Source organism: Cotesia glomerata, linkage group LG1 (genome assembly GCF_020080835.1).
Source record: "Cotesia glomerata isolate CgM1 linkage group LG1, MPM_Cglom_v2.3, whole genome shotgun sequence".
Classification (NCBI taxonomy): Eukaryota; Metazoa; Arthropoda; class Insecta; order Hymenoptera; family Braconidae; genus Cotesia; species Cotesia glomerata.
Window position 1 is genome coordinate 32,687,423 of NC_058158.1, and position 25,320 is coordinate 32,712,742.

General features: G+C 36.9%; 1 protein-coding gene across 5 annotated transcripts in view; it reads right to left on the reverse strand.

Moving 5' to 3' along the window:
* Window positions 1-25,320, reverse strand: part of LOC123272369 (homeobox protein homothorax) — a 295,180-nt gene that overhangs the window by 41,733 nt on the left and 228,127 nt on the right. For all 5 annotated transcript variants that reach the window (XM_044739107.1, XM_044739097.1, XM_044739088.1 and 2 more), the window contains one exon: window positions 23,779-23,855. In XM_044739107.1, coding sequence (XP_044595042.1) covers window positions 23,779-23,855 — 77 coding nt within the window. The remainder of the gene's footprint in view (window positions 1-23,778; window positions 23,856-25,320) is intronic.

The following is a 25,320-nucleotide window of genomic DNA, read 5'->3' on the forward strand; positions in this document are numbered from 1 at the left end:
TGATATAAGTAAATCATAAGTATGAAAGAATTAAATTCACTTTTTCTTGATATTTACAATTTCAAAAAAATTTTTTTTGTTAATCATAATTCATTAAAAAATTATAATTTTTCAAAAATTTTAATATGTGAATTATAAAATAAATTTATTGAGAAGAAATAAAGAAATTAAAATTTCTCTCTCTATTACTTCTAATTAAAATTAATTACAAAAAAATAACTCTTTTCTCAATAAAATTCTCGCATAATATAATTTCGAAACATATACCCCGCAAGTATAAAATAAAACTCGAAGTATCGTTAGCATCATAGAACCCGCGACCGGATCTGCAATCAAGATAATGACAAAGAAGCATAGAGTAGAGGAAGCCGTCGGTGGTCTCGCATCGTTGGTGTCGTAATTATCCCCGATGACTTATCCTGCTCGGGTGCATCCTCTGGACTCTGAGCTCTAATAAAATACCAAAAACCATCACCATCAAGCATACTCCTCAAGACTGTATAGTTTTAGATGCGTGCGTTGCAAAATACGAAGAACGACCTGAGAGTTTAGTAATTGTTCGTCAGGGTTGAATAAAAGACAAGCCACCGGTCTGTAGATCCACTCGTCCTTCCGTCCTTAAGGCTGTCAAGTGAGCTCGCCGGCTGTCACTCAATCTGACGTGGGAAGACCCACGTGTGTTTTCTCTTTCTTTCCATCCTTTGGCATCAATCCTAAATCCTTTTCCCTTTATTATCATCAAACACTCGTCAGTTGGGGTTAGGGGCATACCAACAATCACCGAAAGCTAGTTTAGCTACGATTCTCCAGAAACTCACCGAGTCATGCAACACATTTAATCGTACATGCATACCACTCGGAAGCAAACTTATAACTCCCCTTGGTTTTACCTTTGCTCGATACAGTGCATACAACATTGGTTGCGTTCATCGCCGTCTGCAATTTCACAGTCATGCAATCATAATCAGGGGGATAATAGTTTTCTTTAATATAAGGTGCAGCACGCACGCGACCCCTCAGTAACTCTCATTGCCCGTTACCATTATCAGCTAGAAGAGATGTAGGCCTCTGTTATATATACACATATATTACGTGTATTTCATTTCATTTCTCTTTATACAAATGTATCCAGTAGATGGTGTACATCCTGGAATGATTGATAGACCGAGCATTCATCCAATGAAGGAGTAGATCCTTTCGTCGAGGTCATCGGTCAAGGTCTATCTTGATGTTTATTATTATTATTGTATGTACATACAATACACGTATATGTAAGATTGGAATCGCTGCGAGCTAATAATTAGGCAATCTCGTACAGCGCACCAAGACAATTAGTCACACAGCAGGGCGCGGTCCAAGAATTTATTTCCGGGTTTATTATTACATTCTATTGTGTATGATCAACATCATACGGGATATGCAATTTTATTTATATTTGCTGGATTAATGAAAAAAAAAAAAAAAAAATGATGAAATTACAAATTTTTAATCTTGAATCAAGCGAACTCATTTATAAATATAGAGAAGTAAAAATAAAAATAGCTGGTATTGTTTTTTTGAAACTAAGTCAAATTTTTGAACATATAAGGTAAGTTTTGTTTGCAGACATTTAAATATTTTCGAGGAGTAATGCTGCACTTGTTTTTAGGCAATTTGCCGTTAAACCGCAGAGGAAGTAAAAAATAATTGGAAGTAATAACAGCGACGGTTGTGGTGATTTTGATGATGATGATGATGATAAAGAGAGAAAGAGGAGCTAAATTGGCGAAGAAGCTAAGTCAAAATATGTCAATGGCTCGACTGTGGTAAACCGCGTGATATAACTCGATGAGTGCCGGTGGCGGGCTAGAAAAGGGGCTACGCTGGTGTTTTACGAGGGCAGACACGTCGTGTTTGAGGTGAGGACGATGGTCATGCGAAGTGACGTGACGACAAGGAACTCTGATTATAAAAGGCCTTACACCCGGAAGTTCTGCTTTCGTATTTATCGTTCGGTAACCTGTAATAATGACCCGGCGCTTTATTGAGTGTAAACTAAATACTCGAGTGTATTATGTATTATGTATTATGTATATTAAGTCTCAACGAGAATTTGATGACCAGACCTCAATTTGCTTGATTAAATTCATTTATATGACTGGATAATATTTTTTTTTTTAAAGCAAGAGAAAATAAGCAGACAAAAAAAGTTAAGTGCGTTATGTTTGAGTGGTTTGAAATGTTAAAAAAAATGAAAGTAAAATGAAATGGATGTGAAGAGAGTGAAATGAATGTGAGATTGGATTTCCATAGAATTAATCTGCCACAGAGAGTTAATAAGAGAATCCATTTTCATTGGCTGGTGTCGGTGGTTTGGCTCCCCTAGTTCATCGGTATATCTCTCGGTTCCTGGGAAGAAGCTTAATGCATCGCACAATAGATCAATTACATATACATTAGTGGGCTGACTTGAGATCCGCAAGTTAGTTGGTCTTCGTTCCAGCCTCCAGCCTTCTCGAGATATCGATATCCAGAGTCTACAGCTAGGCGTCGCTGCGGCTTACTTCTCATTCTATTTCGATCCGGTACAGAGAAAGAGAAAGAGCTCAAATTAAATGTAATGAGAGTAGGACTTGAGTGGGATGAGTTTGAGACAGACATGGAGAGAAGAGAGGATATGAAGGGAAGAGAAGACACTTGAGCTTTCAGAATGAATGGAGCTTATAAATTATTAGCATGCCTGAGAGTCTTGACCTAGCCTCATGTAATAATTATTACTCGGTACCCAGAAGTCAGAAGCACTACTTGAGAAGTCTTTGGACTTAGATTCACACACCCATGCAGGTTGGCTTTTAGAGATATAGGAGTATCAACGTTGCCGGATTACTTGCATTCCAAGAGCTAACGACTTGAGAGTTGTCGTATAGTTGAGTCTTGTACAAAGTTGCTACAACGCTAAATCATCCAAGGCAAATCACCAGCCGTTTAAACCGTCTCGTTATCAAAATACATAAATAAATAAATAAATGTGTGTGGATGTATTGTAGAATAGCCAGCTAAGCGACCGACTTGTTCATTATTTCACCTAATAGTTGAGTTGCAGATAAGTGAATTGTTTTAAGAAGAATAAAAGCAAAAAAAAAGAGTACGTTCGGAAAAAAAATAAAGATTAAGAAAGAAACCGCAACTTGGGCTTTTGTGTGCGATGAAGAATAAGATGGCGGACTTTGAAGGTGAATTTATGCTTGAAAGAAAATTTCAGCGAGTGAAAAGATTTGAGCGGGTGAAAAAGAGGTTTAAAAAATAAAAGTCAAGAGTAAGAAAATAAGATAAGCTCCTCTGGCGCAGGGCAGGATCGCTGCGACGTAGACGTCTCAAGCAGCAGAGTTCAGCCGAGGTAAAAATCAAAATAATAAAATAAAATTAAAAAGCCAGCCCGTGTAGTGGTAGAATGGAGTTAAGTATGAACGGTACGCTGGTGGAGCTAAGAGGGAGCAGGGAGCGAATAAGTGAAGGCATGTGAGTCGGGCTATCGTAAGTTAGGGTGATGGCGAAGGAGAAGGTTAGCCGCGCGGACATAAAGTTCTAGACTTACGACGCGAGATCCTCGATAGCTCCTCGCGGTGGGTATGAAAGCATTAAAAAAGCGCCAAGGCAAAATGCAAGTGCATATACACGCACGTTTATCCCTCGACGGTTCTTCGAGTTCATTTCTTTTTTCTTCTCTCTTCTTTTTTATTTATTTACCTTTTTTATTTATTTTCTTAGGTACCTTTTTACCTTTTTTATTTTTTACTCATTTTTTTTATTCTCATGCACATCGACGGAGATCCCGCAGCGACCAACCTGTCTTTCCAACACTGTCTTCTGCCTGGACTTGTCTGCCCTCTGGATAACCACCGATAATACCTCCATTTCTTTCTTACTTCATTTCTTACTTCTCTGTTATCCAGCCACGTCTGAATAAAGCTACAGAGTTTCAATTTTTTTACCGCAGGGAGGGAAAGTTTGAAAAAATAAACACATGAGTGTTGTCTTTATCTTACTTCATGGAAAAATTTTTATGTATCGCCATGCATGACCTAATATGACTCGGTATGCCCATATTAAGCTTGATTATATATGGTGATTATATATTGGTCATATATGCTCATACATAATTTTTTGAAATAGTAATGTTAAAAACTTCCAGTAGATGGCGCATGATTGCTGAATCCTCTCTTTAGCTAAGAGTTGAGTTTAAGATGTTAATTACTTAAATAAAAATCATTTTTTTGACTCTTTCAAAGAGTTAATCTGATATTGGATTTTATTTTAATCGTCTACTAAATGACTTTTTTTTTATATAACATCATTATTTACGTATACATTGCTAGAAAAAAGAAAAAAATGATATAATTTTTTCATGTGTAGTTTCTGGAATGTCTTTATTATGAATTTAACGTTACAAAAGATAGATGTCGCGTTAAAATGCATACTCTTAAAAAGTAAAGAGCGAAACGAACTACAAGGGAGCGGCTACAATAATTTTTTGTTTAAATTATTTGAAACCTCTTTATAGAAAGAAGACGTGTCCAAGGTAAAAATAATGCAGCTCGAGTGAATTCGATCCGAGTATCGCGGAGAAGAGCGTGTCGAAATTCAGTGTACTGGGACAGGCGTAAAGAGCTCAACTTTAACGTCGAGATATATCGGGTCTCCCTTGGCGATAATGATGAGCCGTGTTTACACAGGAGGGGATCCCGGATGGGTGATGGCTGATGGGGAAGGGGACAGGATGAAGGGGGTGGTGATGTTACACCGCGTTCTGGAGAAGCAGGATTCACTCAAACGGCAAAAAGCCTACGACTTCTTCCTCATGTAAATACGATGTTGGCTCGTGTAAAGTCGACTGACCGTGTATGTGCTGCTGGCTGATGTGTCTCTTTTGTATATACGTATTTTGGATCACATCACTTACACAGGAATAGCGCTGAAGCTTGATTTGAGAATTACTGAGACCGTGTTGTAGTGTTGTAATGCTGGGAGTTCTTGGTCTCTAGAATGAGTGTGTGGTGATGATGATACACCAGCTGAGCGGAGGTGGAGAACTGACCGTTAAATATATCAGCCGCTGTGTGACTTCTCTGGGCAGCCACAAATCACTTGACCCCCCGTTGCCGTATAGTGTGGGTGTACCCCTTGCTCAAAGTACTTCTGGGCCCACGAGCTCGTCATTAAGCCTCACGTTGGGCTTTAAACACTCGCTGGTTAACTCTTTCTAGTTCCTCGATACAATGCTTCACAATGTTTCGCTAAAATGATCGTTAATACAGTTGATCTTTCATCTCGCGAAGATCATCGATTCTTTCATTCAATGGAAGACAATAAAAATAATTGTAAGAGAAATGAATACGGAGATATTAACGAGAAATTTTATAGACAAAGATTGAAGAATCTTTTGTTGAGCTTGAGACACATTGATAGCAAATAAAAGCGAAGCTAAAGAACGATAAGAATAAAAATATATTTAATAAAGAGGGAAATAATGCTTGAAGGAATGTGACCCTTTTATCTGCACCTTCTGCCTTCTGGACAGTCACAAGTCGCACAAGAGAAGATCATTGTGGTTGCTCTCAAATAGAATAACCGAGGATGTTAAACATCTTGTGATCGTGGAGCTTAGGCCTTAAGTGACCGCCAAGACGCCGATGAGAATTTATCAGAGTTTTTTATAATTTTATAATGCCGGCTGGCGTCATATGAGGAAGAAGAATTTTATCAAGAGAATTTCAGTGTCTAGCACACGGCACACGAGCTTCATTCTTGTACCTGAGGAATTTGTCCGAGCAGTAGCCAGCCGGAGTCATTATAATGATTCGAATCAGCCTCTTCTCCTTCTCGACTCCCTTAATCTTTATAATATAATATCTTATATATAATATCTTTTATTCGGTCTGGCCTTTTCTTACATCACAGATCTCTCTCTGACTTCTCTAAGACCAGTCTTGCTCGTTATTAATATCGAATAACGAGATGCTCGGGAACCCGAAGGCATGCGTGCTATGGTATTCTTTATTAACGATGCTTACTGTTCCCCAGGTTCGCGTTCTAACAAAAAGAATTTTTTTAAATATCTTCATGGTTGTATTTATATGTATGTGTGTTTTCGAGACTGGATGATGATGATACCTTTACAAAAGGACACAACAAATCAGTCGGATTAATTCCTAATGATAAATACGTTCATTTGTTAATAAAATCCCATGATAAAATTTTTGATGTGGTCTGATGTGTCCATATATAATTTTTTATACAGCCTGATATAGCTTTATGTGTCTTAATATGCCCATATATACTTTTTTCATTAAATTAGTGTTAAAAACCTCCGACAGAGGGCGCATAGCCACTAATATGGTCATAAATGACCAGGTAAATACATATTAGAAAATTTTTTACGGGAAATTATGCATAAATCTTTAAATTGGGTTGATTTTTAAAAAAATTTAAATGATCAGAATTGATATTTATTGATGTAATGAATACGAAATTTTTCCAGGATTAACATGAAATACAACTGATTTGTTTGTCGCGTAAAAAGACATTACCCAGAGTTTATGATCCAAAGACAATAAATACCATGATTCACGTTAAAAATGCCTCCGGCAAGTCAAGATGATTCACACGTCTGGAGAATCGTCGTCCCACGACCTTGAGTTAGCTTACTCACTTGGTCTTGTCTCACTGTTGTACCGGTGACAAAAAAGCATGAAAAGAAAAAAAAATAATTTTTCACCCACGTAAAACCTCTAAACCCATCACTGAAGAATAAGAAAAGCCTTCGCCTTCTGTCTTGCTTGTAAACATTAAATGTGGACACACGTCACAACCTGGTGGGATTTATTTAATGCTACGCACATTAACAACATCTGTTGCGTTTCTATTTATTTATATTTATTGTTCCTCATTTTTTAAAATATCCTTTTCGTCCAAGCGACGGATACCGCGAATATAATGTAACATAACATAAGAATATAATTACACGCGAGCCTAATGGTTATTGATGAGACGCCTCGTCTCTGCTGGGTATGGATATCAAGGCGAATATAAGGTGAGAACCTAAACCAGAGAGGGTGATTTTAACACAACACAGAACGCCGTGTAAGAGCGATACCTCCCGCTGCATCTGGACGCGGTTTTTATTTTTATTCATTTCTTTAAGAAATTTTTGTATGTATGAATCAATTTTTCGCGGTCTTTTAGGTGGATGAGATTGGATTTCGATGCAACGTAGTGAGATTGCGCTGCAGATCCACTGGTGGATACTGTATTTTGCTGCGAGAAAAATAAGAGTAAGAGGATGATGAAGATGGAGATGATGAAGAGAAAGAAGCAGAAGAAGAATAAGAAGAGAACGCGATTATGCATCTCTTAAAGTGCATCATAACTTAGAGTTATGGCGGTTACACGGCGATTGTGTATAGTTATCCATGAAACTTTATCTCTTCTATGATGAAAATTAATATCCTGACTAGCTATCAATTTTTTTATTTTTACTCATCCTAATTACTTATTTTTAATCATGATTTCCTAAAATTTAGAAAAATTTCCACGGTAAAATTATTAAAAAAAAATAAATTTGAAAACTGTAAACTTCTGTATTTTAATAAACAATAAAACATTATTAAAAATTTTAAACTTTTTTTTTGTATCCTATTCTGTATGCAATCATTTGGAAATATCTTCCGAGTATTAATTAATTTTCTGAATAAAACCAAAAATGATAAAATATCTGGTGAAATCATTATTTAGTACATCGATAAATAAACGGAGAAGATAAAATGAAATGTGATGGAACTAAACATTCTTAATAGTAAGTTTATTACCTATTGGAAAAAAATAATTATGATAATGACGGTAATTACAATCAGATTGTAATATCAGAGTAAAACGTCTAATGGCACCTGCAAAAAATAGCCCGTGAATAGTTCCCTCTTTGCGGTTGTGAAAGCGCTCGTCCATTGACGGTTGCAATGCGGTCGGGCGGTACTTAGTGAGCATAAAAAGGGTCCTCTCTCTCTTTCTCTTGGTCACTAAGAGCTCATTGCCATGTGTAAAACCACACAGTCCCTGTTCACGGAGCATGGTCTACGTAAAAACGCAACGTCGTCGCCGTCGTCTTTAAGAAGAGACAAGAGACAACGAGGACAAGAGACAAGCACAAGTACCCTCGACCGCAGTACAGACTCATAATGACAGCGTTTACATCCTTATGAAAGACCACGTGGAATCTTTGATATCCAGGCCCAAGACACAGGAGACATGACTCGATTACAATTCCTATTATTGCCTCGAATGCTTTTATTTTTCCTCCCCCGGTTTATTTATTGAACAAATGAGTTTTTTCTACTCGCTGTTCGCTATCAATTTCCTTCCCAGTCGGAAATAATCGAGCTAACAAACCACGTCTGGTTTTAAATTCACAGAAAACAAATTTAGGATCTCTATTCGCGTCCAATTTTCCAATCCTACTCAATTACTGAAACCCGTGTATATTACTTTCCTCTTTCTCTATTTAATTCATCCATCCACGACACACGTTCTCACTTTATTCCATTTCGTCTGCGTAGAGAGACGAGCAGAAAACCGAGACTGAAATGTCAAGCCTGGAGGCGACGGTGTCATTATTGTAAACACAAACAAAATTACGTAATCTTATTCTGGGTGACATGAAAGCTTCTAGTGTAGTATTATGTACTGTTAAGTGGAGAGAAAATACATTGGAAATATATTCCCGTACATTGAAAATAAATACATTAGCACTTTAAACTTCATTATTACTTTTGTTTTAACTTTACAATAACTAAAGGTCAATCCACATAAATAAAAAGTAATGCCAATAAGCAATCACAATATCCTTTTTGTTCTTATTCTCTCTGGGTAATTGACATTTTAGAGTAAATCTATAACAAATTTCAAAATGTCAAGAACAAGTGACGCTACAATTAACTTATCAATTAAATTCATTATTAACGTTCATTTAATAATTCACAATTAGGAAAAAAAATTATCGTCTAGACAAGGATTTCTTGGCCTCATAATTTATTCAAATGAACCATTAAATACCTTAGTTTTAATAAAAAAATAGTATATTACACTATTAGGGCAGAAAGTTTGAGATTTTTGCACTGCGCGCCATGATCACGGCGCGCAGTTCAGAGCTCTCAAACTTCTGCCCGTGTAGTGTATACTATTTTTCTTTATAGCCGGTCGAAAGTACGTAAAATATTTCATGTACTGTATCGAAAAAAAATTGATGCCTGCCCCCGACATTTGCGGTACGAGCGAAGCGAGTATAAGTTACATCGGATGATCTACTCACTCTTACGGCAGTTATATCTTTATCTATATCTCCATTTATACATAAATTATTTCATGTAAGTAGAAGAAATAAAGAAATATAACCAAGTTGTAATGTACCATCAATCGTAAATGATCAGCGTAAACAAAACATAGTTAGTAACAAATGACTAATGTCAGTCGCGGTAGCGAAAGCATTTGCTCCCGCTGTTATAGAAGGCGAATGTGTAGCTTAATCAATGCACGAATCTTTAACTTTCTGCCTCGAAATAGGTGCAAAAGATGCGTACTTTCGACCGAGGTATAAAGAAAAAATTATTTTAATACATTTAAATTTTCATAATAAAAGAAGTTTTTTTCTCAGTGCATTTATAAATTCTTTAATATTAAGATAAATTATAAACTAGCAAGAAATTTTTTGAACAAAAAATATAAATGTAAAACTAAGAAATTTCAACCTGACATTTCTGTCCCAGCTCGTCGTATTGCGTTAAATAATATCCACAACTTGACAATTTTAAATTTAAAATCCATATATTTTACAGATGTTGGTACATATTGAATATCAAGTATCCACTATCTGTCAAATAATATTTACGGAAATACTCTTCAGGCATTTTATTTATTATCCTCGAGGAGTAAGTTGAAGGTTATGAGGCTTTAGGAGTACAACTGCACTCCGAGTAGAGGAGACAAGTAGTCTACATAGTACTACTTTCCGAGGAAGTATATAAAGTAGATGTAAATATAAAGTATCCAGTACATACACAAGAAGCATTTTAAACTACCGGTTTATAAGGCACAAAGTTAGATAGAAGTTTACTATCACAAGACACCAAGAAAAGTCGCCCGGAAATACGTGTCTTTATTTTATATTATTATAAGAATGAGAATATAATGCCGGTGAGATCTACAAGCTATTTTTCCTTGTTCGGGTTTATTTTTTTATTTATTTTTTTGGAAAAAGAAGATACTCGCGGGAGCATTGCATGGTCAGACGCGGATTAAACCTTTTATTCTCGTTGTATATTTCCGTCATAAAGACTCATAAAGAGAAAAGAGAATAGAAGCCTTAAAGCGTCGTCTTTGCGCAATAAAAATGATCTTTAGTGTCAGAGGAGCAAAAGTATAATGTTTTACTATTTTCGTGATACAGCGGATGAATTATTCGGTTGACTAAGGAGCCAGACTGGAGGATGATTGATAAGCATTGGATCTTGTAAATGTTTCTCGGTCTCTGGTTGGGTGCCGATGAAAAGGCTTAAAGCCAAAGAGCTAGTATAACATGGTAAATATAAAAGATCGGGATCTATATCCGAGAAAGATCAGAGGACTTTGGTCTACAGTAAACTTGTGATTGCAACTTTTAGAAACAGAGCTGATGGCATACCGACAATTCTCATTTAGTGATGTTTATACTTTATAAACCAAGACGCGGGTGAATGTTTCACGATCACTGAATCATTGTTGGTGATAGATAGTGCAGCTGTTGCATGTTCCCTCCGTAAGAGATCACAAGAGACGGAAATAGTTAACAACAATACGGAAGACCCAAGGGTGCTGTGATGAGGCCGTTAGTTTTGCTTTGGTGCCAGATCTCACAATCAAACGTTTATATTTTTTTATAGGTCAATAAACAACCCACTAGATAGTTGATAGTTGGGCGGAAAAAAGTCCTGTCAAAATTATAGAAAGATTTTTTTAATTTATAGTTTTGTTAAAAAAATTTCAATCAAAAAAATAATTCAGCATTAGAAAATTTTTGAATTTTACATTAGAAAAATATATCATAAAATTTTACTAATTAATAATTAGTAACTATACAAATTTTATTTTCCGAGTTAATTTGACAGTTACTTTTTATAAATATTACATAAAATATCCGTGTAATTTTGACATAACTATTTTCGTAATTTTCACATATAATTTTTTTTCGTGTAGAGATAGATAGTCTCAACATAAATCTTCGATATTATGATTATGATTATGAATGACGACGGGTTTTATTTAAAGTAATATAATGGCTACTAATTATGATTATATTGCTAAAATGTCTGGTTTTAGCCCCACCATCACCATCAGCGTTTCGAAGTAAGAAATTGATTAATTTTTCAAAGGACGAGTTATGACAGCTTGTAAAACCCTTTATCATTATCCTTGGTTTATAAGGATGTAGAAAATAACAAGACCAGTAGCTGGGAGACTAAAAGTTTTGAAAATGAGAGCTCAGAAGTGCCGCGTGCCAGCTACCGTATAATTATCCTTCCGACCTTTTGCTCGGCTAAATAACAACCTGCCTAAGGCTAAAATTTTACAAAATTCGTTAAATAAATTCATATGCCACACTTCTGATCCGTCTGTAGTTAAAAATTAATTTCAAAAATTATTGACCATCTATCTATCTACTAAGCGGCTATTTATTTTGAGGATGATAAATTTATTTCACGTCGAATTAAATGGTACGTGTATCACATAAAAGTAAAGCAAAGCAAAGCAACTGGAGGGTTTTGAGTTTAAAAGTTCTTTGTGTCTTTTGTGGCAACATCCAGTCTCTGGTAAGTCTTTGAGAATTCCATCTCTGGCCTCTCATCTCGGCGACCTCATTTTTCCCGGACAGACGATCCGTCGTTCCTCGCCCTCTGGGAGCTCCGTTCGACGTCACAACATCACATCACCGGTAATTTTCCGAGTTGGAGGTAAAAGCAACAGAACAGAAGATAGGAGAACTGAAGTGAAAAAATGAGAAAAAGAACTAAACTGGAGACTGGAGACTGGAAACTGGAAAGAATGAAAGATAAAAGTCGAGGAGAAAAAAGGCTCCACCGATTATAGAGACAGTTACTTTGGTCTGGAAAGTATTTTTCGCGAATGGGCGGTCTGGTAACTGCCGTAATGTCGGTGCTGAATCCGAAGTCCCGGTACGGAGCTCTTGGTTGGGGGTAGAAATAGCCCCCGCGGGGGTGATAGAAGCTACCTAATAGCTCACAGAATTGCCCCTGAAACACCTTTTTAATGAACTATAGCAACGGGAAATGAAAATGGGGAAGACGACAACTGTAAGGGTACTATTATGTCTCTCACTCACTCTTTGTCTTTATTTCGCTTTTAAAACTCTTTTTATATCTATGTTTTTACTTTTATTTTATTTCATTTAATGGACCTATATGTATAAATATATGATACTTTTTTGAGTTTCAGCAAAAGTTTTTTTATTGACGCTAGAAGCATTGTTCTCAGTCCATGCTCTGTGTGCGGAAATAAACGGGTAAAAGAGAAACGCTCGGGAGAAATAAAATTAAAAAAAAAAAAAAAACTCGAGTAAATTCAGGTAACAACTTTTATCCGTCCGCCTAAGTTTTCTTATCGAAGGTAATTATTAGAGGAAATAACTTTAGTACAAAAGATTTCAGCTACAAGTCAGCGAAAATTGAGCACTGCTCATAAGACCTCGAGGATGATAAATTTATTAAAAATTAATTGACGTTACGAGTTTCAACCAACAATTTTTTTTTTTATTATTTATTTATTGGTAAAGTTTTTGGTTGATTAAAATCAAACTGTGAAGTGAAATTTTATTTTATTAATAAATATAAAATAAAAAAAAATAGGTTTCAGTGCGTATATGATTAATTGTAAATTTTTCAGCTGTGTAAACAAAGGAATAGCCGTGAAATATTTATCTATTTATTAATTTTAAGTGAGATATATTCGGGCATCAGATACGGGATCCATTTGACAGAAATTTATAAAAAAAGTTTGAGAAATAAGGAAAAAAAAGTGGTGGAATCGCGTGCTTTATAGAGTAGGAGTCAAGCTGGGCCCAGCAAGAGACCGGCCCGAAAACATTCCGGGGAATTAGACGACTCACGCCAGGAGATCAACGGAGAGAGGATAAGAGAGAATGATCCCCGAGGAGAAACGATTTGTTGGATAAACTCGTGCCTCTCTATTCATTGTAATGCGAACTGTGATCCTATCCAAAGAGGGACCAAGTGACAAGGTTAAAACTTTGAATTTCCACTTTTATAGCTAGAAGGTTACTTTGTTTTAATTATTTTATTTAAATTAAATGATCGATAGATAAATCATTATTTATTTGCGCAATCAAAACCGATAAAATTGATGTAATATTTTTTCTTTTTTTTTTTTTTTCATTCTGTAGTCTGATATTTACGCTCAGGGGCAAGACAATTTAGTTGTTTTCTCATAAAAATAGGTGACCCAACAAAGCCGGTATTTTTATCGATAAAAGATGAAGCTCCGATGGAAAAAGGAAATAAAATAAAAAGGTAAAAGCATAAAAATAAAACTAAAACTCTTTTAAAAAACTCCAAACTCATTCTCTACTTTTGCCTTCGTTTTCCTTTTTATTTCTCTAGTCTCGGATTTCATTTCTTTCACAAACGCTACGTCATCATTTTTCATAGACTTCACCCTTGTTCTGAGTAACGGGAATGGCTTTCACAAGGGCGCGTTTATTTTTAAAAAACTCACTCGTTCCTTCCTTTCGTTTCACGATCGTTATATCATCAAAAAAAGTTTAACACAAACGTGTAGATATCTCCAATGAATATTTAACAGCAAATAATTTTTAATTCCCGATACGAATCAAGTAGAAGTGCTCTGCTTACGCTCAGACAGTTAAATCCGAGTAAGTAGGAAGCTGAGGAAATAAGTCGCCCGTGGTCCACAATCATGATCCACGATTTAGAATATTCGGTGGCGGATGTTAGTTATTGCTCGCCCACTGCGATGTCATTATGTCATCATTATTCTCCTTTGCGCCCGGACATCTGGACGTTGACAGGAGGCGCGCGTGCGCCCAAAGAACATCACTCACTCAAACGCAAAAGTTATAATCATAATCATAATGATTATTATCGTCGTCAGTTAACCCGATAGCTACATCTGGTGAAAAAAATAAAAGATCACCTCGAAAGTGTGATGATGAGTGTGTTTAACACCGTCCAGACCGTCAATGCTTAAATATTTATCACAGCAGAAGCAGTCTCAATTGGAGATCCGGTGCCACCTACTCTCTTTTGTTTCGTCTGGTGACAAGAGGGACCACTCACTAACTCTAACTGTTAATAATATTTTACGAACTACACTTGAGTTCAATTTAAATTTATAAATTATTATTATCATTATCATCATTGTTTATTAGGATGATCATTTTATTCACTTCATGTTTGTATTATATTATATTATTTAATGTTTGCTTTTTTTATCCACCCGGTTGACGAATCTTGACTGATGGTTCGCTTTCGAGCGATTCAGATTCCAATTCAACGGTATCCCTTCAGTATGAGAAGTCTCTGAGGAAATCATTGAATATGCAACTTAAGAAAATCCCCGGATATTGTGTTTTATTATAAACGGGAGCGAACAAAATATAAGGGAAGGCAAAGACGAATAGAGTTTATAGTTTGCATTGGAATATTTTTCAGATTCGCAAATTCGAGGAGACTCCCGAGGGAACATGAGCATATCTCGGGTTACATCCATGTCACGTGGAGTGTCGTGCGATATACTGAGCGATACGTGTAATATAATTCGATCCTATCGTCGGGGGATCGATAGACACCATCCACCGAGTTAGCTCTGTCAGGTTTGTTTATTTTTTTAATTTAATCACCGAGAATTACTATCACCAGGAAGTGTTAGAGGAATTAATTCGCGAGTTATTTGAATTCTCAAACTCAGAACTTATAACCCAGAAGATGTAATTGGATTAAAGGACCAAAAAGAGGAGATAGGAATGGGATGGAGGTGAGGAATTCCTTTAAAATTTAAAGATAATCGAAAGGGTGAAACTGGGTCGTGACCAGGAACATGGAATTCAAGAATTATATACCTTTCCAGTGAAATATCTAACCTATACTCGAATCTGGAATACCTCCGGTGAGAAAACCGAAACCGAAGGAAAGAGAGAGCTGTGGTACATAAGCTTTCTAGTCCTCGTGAATTATAAATCCCGTTTCTCGTGCTGGCCAAGTCGCCTAAAACGCCTCTGAAAATCCTGACTAGCTGAAATTGAGGAAGCTGTTGGAAATGGAAACCCTTTTCCTTCTCCTTCTTCTCTTTATATCATTGTACTCTCTGAAGAGGAATAGGTCGTGGCTGTATAATTAGCCAGGCGTTGTAATTAGCGTGAATTGTTTTCTACCCTTTGCCTCAAAAACTTCTGACTCTGCTATTACAATTAAAATTACAATTACGATTACTATCACGATTGAAATTGAAATTACAACTTACTGCCACTACCTAGTGTAACATCAATTTAACCAGTTATTTTTGATAAAATACGAAGGAAAAGGCACATCAACTAGCGAAGCTTTAAGTATTTTAAAAGTAAAATGGAATAAGGTAAGCTGAGTTAAGTTGATGATCATGCTAGCGAGGGGAAAGACGGGACTGAAGAGAAGAGAAGGAAAGGTAAGGAGGTCTTTTACTTTTTTTACAGTGAAATATACGATTATCCGTTTACCTTAGACACTGCCGAGACGGAAGCTATAGCATTCGCGTAATATACTACCTAATAAAAAGTTAGTTACGGCTTGATCTATCCCTCACACTTACTTACTTATACTTATACTTAGACTTGGTTACTTACTTACTTACTTACAAACTCTATCCCTATCCTCGTCTCGCTATCTCGAGCGGCTCAAGTAATTGTCGGACTGGGCATGTTATGTTGTTTCTACCTACCTATCTACCTACTTGTACCTATCCCATATCGCTCGAGTAGAACAGAGGCCGGGTAACTAAAAAAAATTCACTAAAAAACGTCCTCGGAAAGTCCAGAGTCCAGGCAGTAAAGTTTAACAAGAGGTAGTTGGATAACCGGATGGTTTTTAACTATTTTCTTGGGTCGGCGTTCTTATCAGATGTGTGGTTACAGACCTCCAGACAATAAAGAGTATACGAGCTATCAACCCGGTCCTGAATGGTGTTACTAAGACGCACCATATTTGGAGCAGGACGCTACACGCATTTTTCCTCTCGTTTACTTTTACAACTTTCTTCATATCCTTTTATTTACCCCTCGGTATCCTGCCGGTAATTTGGACTATTTGGTTTTATGGCGCCCGAATTCGATAATCATTTCATTAGAACCTTCAAGGATGGAATAATTTGACAAGAGGAAAACTGAGTGAATGATTTTGAGGGTTTATCATTGTAATTATATATTTGGGATTGATAAATTTTATGGTGTTCGGAATTGATTGATGGTGTGCATTGTTGGGTAGATTTTGATGGAATTTTTGATGGTTGTAGTCTGTCTGGTGGTGGATTGAATGGTGGAGCGAAAAATAATCAAGAGGTTGGTGGTACGCATATGCTTCGACACGAAAAGAACATCAGAGTATTTTTTGGACAAAACAAGGGTGGGCTTTGTATGGATATGTTTGTACAGTGTGTTGATGGCGGAGCTTAGTTGTGGTCGTACAAAGTTGTCGTTGTGACGCCACACCACGCACACTGCTTCGGGGGTCGTCTGATTAGGTCGCAGCAAAACATCTGGCAGCCTCCCGCAGGGCTTCCCAAACGACAATCATCCTACAATCGTGCAAGGTAATGCCCCGAGAGATGTCTCCATCTCGTGAGACGAGAGAAATGTTGGGTTTCTGTCACCACATGACACAAGATGGATTTACGGACTTCTTATCAAAAAATTTATATATAGTCATCAGTAAGCCTATAATATAACGGAGTTTATATAAACATTACTTTTTATATGAGATCTTTTGTTTCATATATTTTATAAATGATACTGACAATCGAGATTAATGTTTGTGAGTTTGTGTTTATTTATGTAGAGCACAGTGATCAAAGTGTAAAAATTTTCATTTGTAAGGAGATGAAAACAGAGAAAAAGATTGTTCTAGAAGATTGGAAGAGTTGCGAGCAGAGTAAAGGCATCCCTTTGCATGAGAGGAACACTGATAGTTACCCCATTTGACGTTAAATGAGGAAGGGGACCTACATCCAGCGACAATAGATCCTTTGGCTGAACAAAAACCGTAAAAGAAAGAACAGAGTCCGGTGTGGTTGGATAAAATAAAGAGCGGCAATGATGAAAGCATTGTCCCAGCTTAACAGAAGGAGACTCCAACTAAAGGTAGGAGAAAAGAAGGGCATCTTCCCCCGAATGAGAAGACGGCTCATTTTTTTAACCCCCAAGATTTCGGAACCGACGATAACAAGTCGCCCCTCGTTCGTTTTGTTGTTAACGTCCACGAACCTCAAGATCACTTGCTCGGCGCCTCTTTGTTGCACTCAAGCTTAAGAAAACCTTCTATTCCGTTCCCGGAAGCGCCGACAGTGCTTTCGTTGGAAGATGAAAATGACAGGCTGGTTCATTCTGAGCAAAGACTCTTTCAGCAGCTCCTGTTGTTAGGGCGATGTTCAATTTCTATTTTCCGAGCTTTTGTATCACGCAATTGCTGTAAGAGTAAAAGTGTTTTGGTTGCTCTTGAATGGCCTTTCATAGATACAGTTATACAGAAGCACTCAACTAGCTCACCCGACCCTTGACTCATGCCAAAGTAATAATCAACAGAATAATCCGCTCACGCTAAATAAATACCGGATATCTGTTGTGTCCAGGGGCGAAAGGGTAACCCTTGCCGACGCAATCCCCAATGATCGATCATGATTGACTAAAGGGTTCGGACGAGAGTGAGAGTGAGTAGGCTCGTGTGTGTTCCATGTCATCGTCTGCTCATTTCATTGTCGCTGCTCGTCATTACGAACAAGGGTGAACACCAATACGACATCACCAGGCCAACATCCGATCTGGTGCTGACACGGTCCAACACTCGACCGAGAGAGACAAACATAAGAAAGTGGAAAAGCGCGTTAGGGTTATGGTTTCCCTTTCACGGCGAGCACAACTTGATTGTTATTCCTTCGGCGAAAACTATTTACAAAGTCGGGGCTAATGGCATCAAGAGATTTAGCTTCCATATGCCTTCCCTTATATTCTGATCCTCGTCGGAGCGAGCTGCATTAACCCACCAACCTGATCCTCCACGCAATGTCAGCTAATCCCGAAATTTGTTTCTTTTCTTTTACAGAGTATTATTAGCCGTTATTATTAAATAATATATTACTGAGGGAAAAATAATGATCATCATAATGATGAATAGTAGGGAATAATAATTGATTTGGAATAGTTTGATACCCTTCTTGTAAGTAATGGTAACGACAAAATGTGTTTTTATTAGCAAATTTATTCGGTAATCTTATTGTCTGAAGAACAAACTTGTTTCAACCTACGCCGGAGTGTGATAATACGAATATTCAACGAGCTTAAAGTGAGCTGAAGAGCAGATACCACGGGACACACAAACAAACAACTTTAAGAGGCAACTACGTATCAGCAGATGTGTGCAAGCACGGTGATGCTATTTCTTTGTTTTTTCTTCCTTTGGAGTACCGAGTGGGTCGGAAATATATGTATATTGTAGCTAACGCTACTAGTGATGATCCTCCTATGGAGGAAAAAAAACGCAGAGATGCGTAGGTGTAGACCGGAACATGTTTAATTCGATTCCCGGGATCCAAGTAACTCTCAGTGTCTTACTGTAAGATTTTGCTGTCCAACTTACTGTTCACTTGTTCTTATTGTGAGTTTCTGATGGTGTAATTCGAATTCAAATGCCGGATGCCGAATAAAAAATAGGGTACGCCCTCGCCAACCGCTTACAGAGATAACGAGTTTAACAAGTTGACTTTCTCATTGGCAATAAACACGTTAAATAATCTGTTCGATTCTCATCTCACTGAATGTATACAATTTCTGATTGTGAGATAAGAGAAGATGACCATCAAAATTAAATTATTTTATTTGTTTACTTTTTTACATTTTCAATCTATTCAAATTGTTGCTCACGAATTCTCCGTACATTTCTGTTCCTGCATTATATCTGGGTTTGTATGCAGGGAGCACAAATGGAAAACGGATTGATTAATCGTAGTAATTACCGATCAGCCCCCACTAATTAGATATCTGACTCTTACCCTGGAGGCCTCTGAGAGTTTGTATTCTCGCGTTGCGGGACCAGTCGGCGTTTCTAGGGCTTACCAATACCCACAAACACACACACACACACACACACACACACACACACACAGGAAAAAGAAAGAGGGTCGGCGATTTGGCAAAGGGATGAAAGCACCAAAGAGAAGTGTGCCGGCAAATCAGATTGTTTGACGGAACTAACCAATAAGCTTAGTCCTATTTTCTCTTTATTTTTCCTCTTAACAATGCTTAAGCCTAGGTGCGATCGTGGGTGAAAGCACACACGTTTCTGAATGGCAACATGTGCTGATGAAGTAGACAGAATTGATGTCCAGTGCTTTGATTATTACAAGCGTTAATAACTAATAACACGCAACCAAAAATTAAAAATGTTGTTGTTATTATTATTATTTGAAATAAAATACATCAATAAATAAAAAATTTAATTTACAAAATGAGGCATCACTTAAACTCTAATGACTAGCAATTTTGTAAATTTATAAACAACATATCCGGTTGACGATAAAATTTACAACCGGTATTTTGCTTGTCGGTGAGTTCGGCATGTGATTTTGCAAAACGGAATGTCTCGTTAGCAAGTCAGTTACATCGGGTGATTTGCGCGTGCGCAAGTGCCTGCTGTCCCATCGTTCGTGGTTTTACAACGATCTAAATTACACTGGGATCCACAGTTATGATGTTAACGACTCTACACTATATCCTCTATATACCATACACTGCATAATACGCTTTCACGAGCGCTGAGGTAACAGTGTGCCTGCGGCCGCGAACTACATCCCCCTGAACCCCACATTGGAGCACATACATTTACAACAACACGTAGATGCAGTTTTCCTGCAGCAACTAGCAACCAACAACCATAGAATATCATCCGCGAGAAAATGAGAAAATATAGCCCCAGGTAACTTGTCTTTAAATCATTAGTACTCTTGCGGAACTCCAGGAGCTCTATTTTACTTGCTATTAAGTTTCAAAGAGCATACTGAGGTTTCTCTGGTGAGAAAGAATGAAGAATCTACCAAAGAATTTCAATCCTAGATATCGTTTGTCTTTGAGCGTGAACACTTTTCGACATTGATTGAGCGATTCATCAACTTGTACGGCAGCATTACCTATTACCTACTTCATATCTTTCCTTGGTGGACGTACGTCACCCTGCTAAATATTCTGCACTAATGAAATTATTTTCTCTTCACTAGATGAAATGCCCATTTTTTGCCGACATTCTAACTGCGAACATGTTAAGGGAATAACTATGTACGAATGTGAATGCGAGTACGAATGTATGTCGCTGAGATACAGTATATCATTATGGAGAAAGAGCTCAATCAATTAAACGTTTTCCGTCTGACGTGAAGATATTTTTCATCCGCGAAAAGATGAAGAGATGGCACCTGCCGTAGATGCTGTGCCAAGTATCGCGACGCAGACTGCTCAGTACGCCAATAAATAACTTCTGGTTTATTAGCCCCGCGGCTTACTACGTCTGAGAATGACACTTGGAGATCGCGGGGGTGAATTACCAAAAGTATTAGTACAAATTTGCAGCTTCTCGCTTGTTGAATCTGCAAAACGCATCAGTGCCTTTATATATCGAATAACATACACCGTTGTCTTCGTGAATCATTACTGTTTTGCACTTTACTTGATTAGATTGATGCATTGCCTTGCACCAAATTGTATTTTTATAAAAATATAATTAAAAAGAAGAAAAAAAAATATTGAGAAGAGTAAATTAGGAAAAATTTATGAGTTTTGGTCAATCAAAAGCCCGTTTTTCTCAACAGTTGACGAAGGATGACAAAAATAAAGGAGTATTTCAAGAAAATTGATTTAAGTACCGAGTGCTCGGGATTTTCTCAGATAAACATGAACGAGCACGTGCAATGTTTAACTTACATCGTACTGGGTAGTGGGTATATGCGGGTAACAAGCTGGCAACGTTTCTAACTACTGTCTCGGTTGATATATGTGACGGAAAATTGTGGGCGAAAGCGAGCAGGAGTGAGAAAAGCTAACCGCGGTTTAAAGCGAGAGCCTGGCAATAAGGAATTCGCGTTAGAGATATATAACATTGGAAATATATGCAACAATATACTCATGCATGGAAATGAGCAGAGCTTCTTCGCAATTATTTTATCCGTAAATTATGTTATTTTCTTTTTTATCTTTTGCTTTGTTTTCTTTCTGCTATATACGAGTTGTCCAATTAGCGAGGTTATTTCTAAGCCGTCCGCGGTGATTTGGTATTTTTTACTTCTATTTGGCTTCATATTCACACGAAAAATAACAACACACTAGAGCTAGACGCACACATCCCACATGCTCTAATTGCATTACAGAAACATGAGTTTCTGTAATGAAATATTTCATGAACACGAGTTAAACTGCTCGACCGAGAAATTGCAACGACTCTACAAACACTGTAAACAATACGATTTAATTGAATGGTATTTATGGCATGGAATGGTCTAGTCTCATCTAATCTAAAAAGTTAAAAATTAAAATTACTATAATATACTTTGCGAATCCCTTTTGTACTGTTGGAGTAGTAAGATCTTTTGTTTTCATCCTAATTACCTATCGGCGAAATATATATGAAGATTACAACTGTAAAATTGATGCAATTAAGATCTTATGTGAGGATAATTGCAGACTATCGTAGGCGAATAACTTTGATGAAGAGAAGCAAGAGAGAAGCAACCAAGCAGCAGTTAAACAACAAACAAAAACCCATGGTATACTATGGAGGATCACAAATCCCGTAGGGATGTTAACTCGACACGGGAGCTCTCCTTAAACTTGATTTGTGCTCAATTACTACGCATCTACTTGGGTCGGCCTTCATCCACCCGCGTATGAGCATCTACCTCTTTCTTCTTAAATCCCTTTGTCTCTTTCTATTTACTCTGTTGTAAAAGATAGCGTCGGAAAGTTTATATACTTGCATCTCTTTCTTGTTCATTCTTGCCTCTATGTCGACTGCCAGTTTCTTTTCTCAGCGTCGATGATTCTCTTATTATAAACCTAAGTATAAGGAGAAGCGCAGAGGAGGAGCATAACGTCACAATTTTATTTATACGCCAACCACCCGTGGTTCTCCCGGTGCAACGTTTCTTTCTCGCTTGGCCATCCATTCGCTGCTTTATATCCGCGTGAAATAATCCACGTGAAAACCCAGAGATACGAGAATATACGAATAAAATAAGAATGAGAATAAGAATACGAGTATGAATAAAAATAAAAAAAAAACAATGAAATGCTTTACGAGACATTTCTATAATGATAAACAAAATAAACCGAAAATATTTTCATCCTTTGGCCAAATTCGTAGAATAACATTTTTAATAAATCCCCGAGAAATTATTGTCCCGTTTATGAAAAAAAAAAAAAAATTGTAAACAACGATAGAGTAGAGACAAAGAAAATGAACAAAAATATGCCTGAGTTTAATTTTGTCAAGATGACGCAGGTGCTGCGGGAAAACATTAATCAGGATACGATAGTAAAAGCTCAAATGGATCAACAAACTCAAACAATTCTCTTTTACGGTATAGTACTTGTACTGGTATTTCAGTGTTAACATAAAAGCCCTTTAATACAAGCTCTTAACCAGACTCGTCTTAACCCTTTCCACTCCCTAAACTACAACTGAATCCACAGGATTAGTGACAGACGTCTCAAGACTCCAGTCTTACGTTTAATATATTTTAGTAGAGATTTTTTTTTTTCATTTTTGTACGATTTTTTACACCATTGAAAGCACCATTTTACGGCGGATATTTATACATTTTATTACACTTAAAGTGTCTTATATTTGCGAAATAACGATCGTGAATGTAAAACGAGAGCTCATGAATTAATTAAAAGAATGTCCAACAATCTTAAGTATAAATATCGGCAATAAGATAACGATTGAAGGAATTATTTAATTGTGTTTAATGAAGAAAATAAACTCTCCGCATTATCATTTTATAGGGATCTCAGCTCGTGATTTTCTGGATTTTATTAAACATTTTTCGGTCCAGATATATACGAAAAATCATAAACTCGGTAATATAATGGCCTCCAGAAAAGTTATTCCCTTTCTCACTGGCCGTGTGTACGCAGCGGCACTTGAGACAACCGAGATTACCCGAGCATAAAGTGCCTCTGTAATGTTTACACGTCTGCTATCTGAAAGTGTTTCACCGACTTACAAGTTTCGCGGGTAAAAAGTTAAATTGTTGCTGGTATGTGTAATAATTAATCGAACTGAGATAGCGTCAAGATTCTCTATACTTGGTTAATTTAAAACTCATTTTTAGTATATCTCTACAATCGCCAATCTAAATCATTTTTGCACCACGAATTTTTCATTTTTTCAGTAATTAAAAAAAATATATATAAATATGGAGAAAAAAACTCACCAATTGTTGACTTGAAGAATTGTTAACCCCGTGTCCTGTGCCAGCTGTTTTTTCTGATCTTCCGAGGGATACGGATGCTAAAAATAGAAAAAAAAAAAATTATTATTAATTAATATTTATGTTCTATTATATTTAATAAAAAAAATGAAATAATTATAGAAGAGCATATTTTTTCAGCAAAGTATTCAATTATCTCGAAAACGTTGACAAGCGTATGAAATTAATTTAACACCGCTGATGTACATAGCATGCCGGCAATGCGGCGCAAAAGTGGAGATAGAGGTGGATTCCGTATTTCACTGCGGTAGCATGCTCACCACCACTGTTCTCTGACACGATATGGCATTGCACACAGGTGAAAAAAAAAAAAAAATAAAAAATAAAAAAAAAGCAAAATAAAAAAAAAATAAAATAAGCCGTCGTTGTATAGCCTATATAGTTATAGATGGAACTATGTTCGCGGCGTTACAAGCCCGCTGTATACTCGAAGCACACCTGCGAAATATTATTTATCGCACGGGAAAAACGAGTGCACCAGAGTGAATGCGTCGTCGTCGTTGTCGTCAGTAAAATGCCGAGAAAATGGAGACAGAAAATAGTGAAAAAAATATTATTATGTATATGTATATGTACATAAAAGGACGAAAAAATATTTTTATACATAATATAATAAAATATGAGTATAGCCGAGTTTTATCAGGAAACCACATCGCGCAGATGTAGGTTGGTTGTTGTTTCCAACAAACGGTTCTCCTTTACTTGCAACTTGTCATCTTAGTCTGTCTTCTTTATGAATAGTGTCTACGTCCAACGAAAGATAGGATCGAATGATACTTTGCGATGACAGTATCGATGGAACTGGGGATACGATGCTCAGTTTCTCGGTATCTTGAGGCGATAATGATCACGATATTCCAATAAAATTTATCGAATCAAGCGTATCACATATATTTTAATAAAATAAGAAAAATTGATGAGCTTACATTTTCTCAAACTTTGACAAAATTTACTCCCCGTGAAAAAATTTTCTAATAAGATAGTATAGACCTGATTTTATTTATTTTAATTTTATCAATAACTAAACCAATTTTCAATTGCTGTGACATGTAAATTCAAATTAATAAATTTCTATAACAAATAAAAATTTGTAACAAATAATCATATTAAAAATTGACAAAATCGATTTTTATTTATAAAAAATCTAATAGTTCGGTAACGGAAAGGGATGTAATAAAATAAATACCATCAAACCTAAACTGGAACAAAAAAAGGGAAACCGATATAGTCGGAAAAGCCGAGCAGTCGGGCGGATCGTCGGCCACATAAAAGCGGCGACCACCGTGTCGGTACCGCATAATATTTTTGCATAATTAGCACGTGGCGCTGGTGAGTATTAGGTTCCTCTTTCTCCAGTACCGAGGATCACTGCTGGCACTACACCCTTTGTCGACGGGGAAACGGTTGGTCTGCCGGTGGCGCGCGACGCGCGACTTTTTGTCCGAGAGCCCTGCGGTATTTTTGGAAACCGCGGCTACGGCCGCA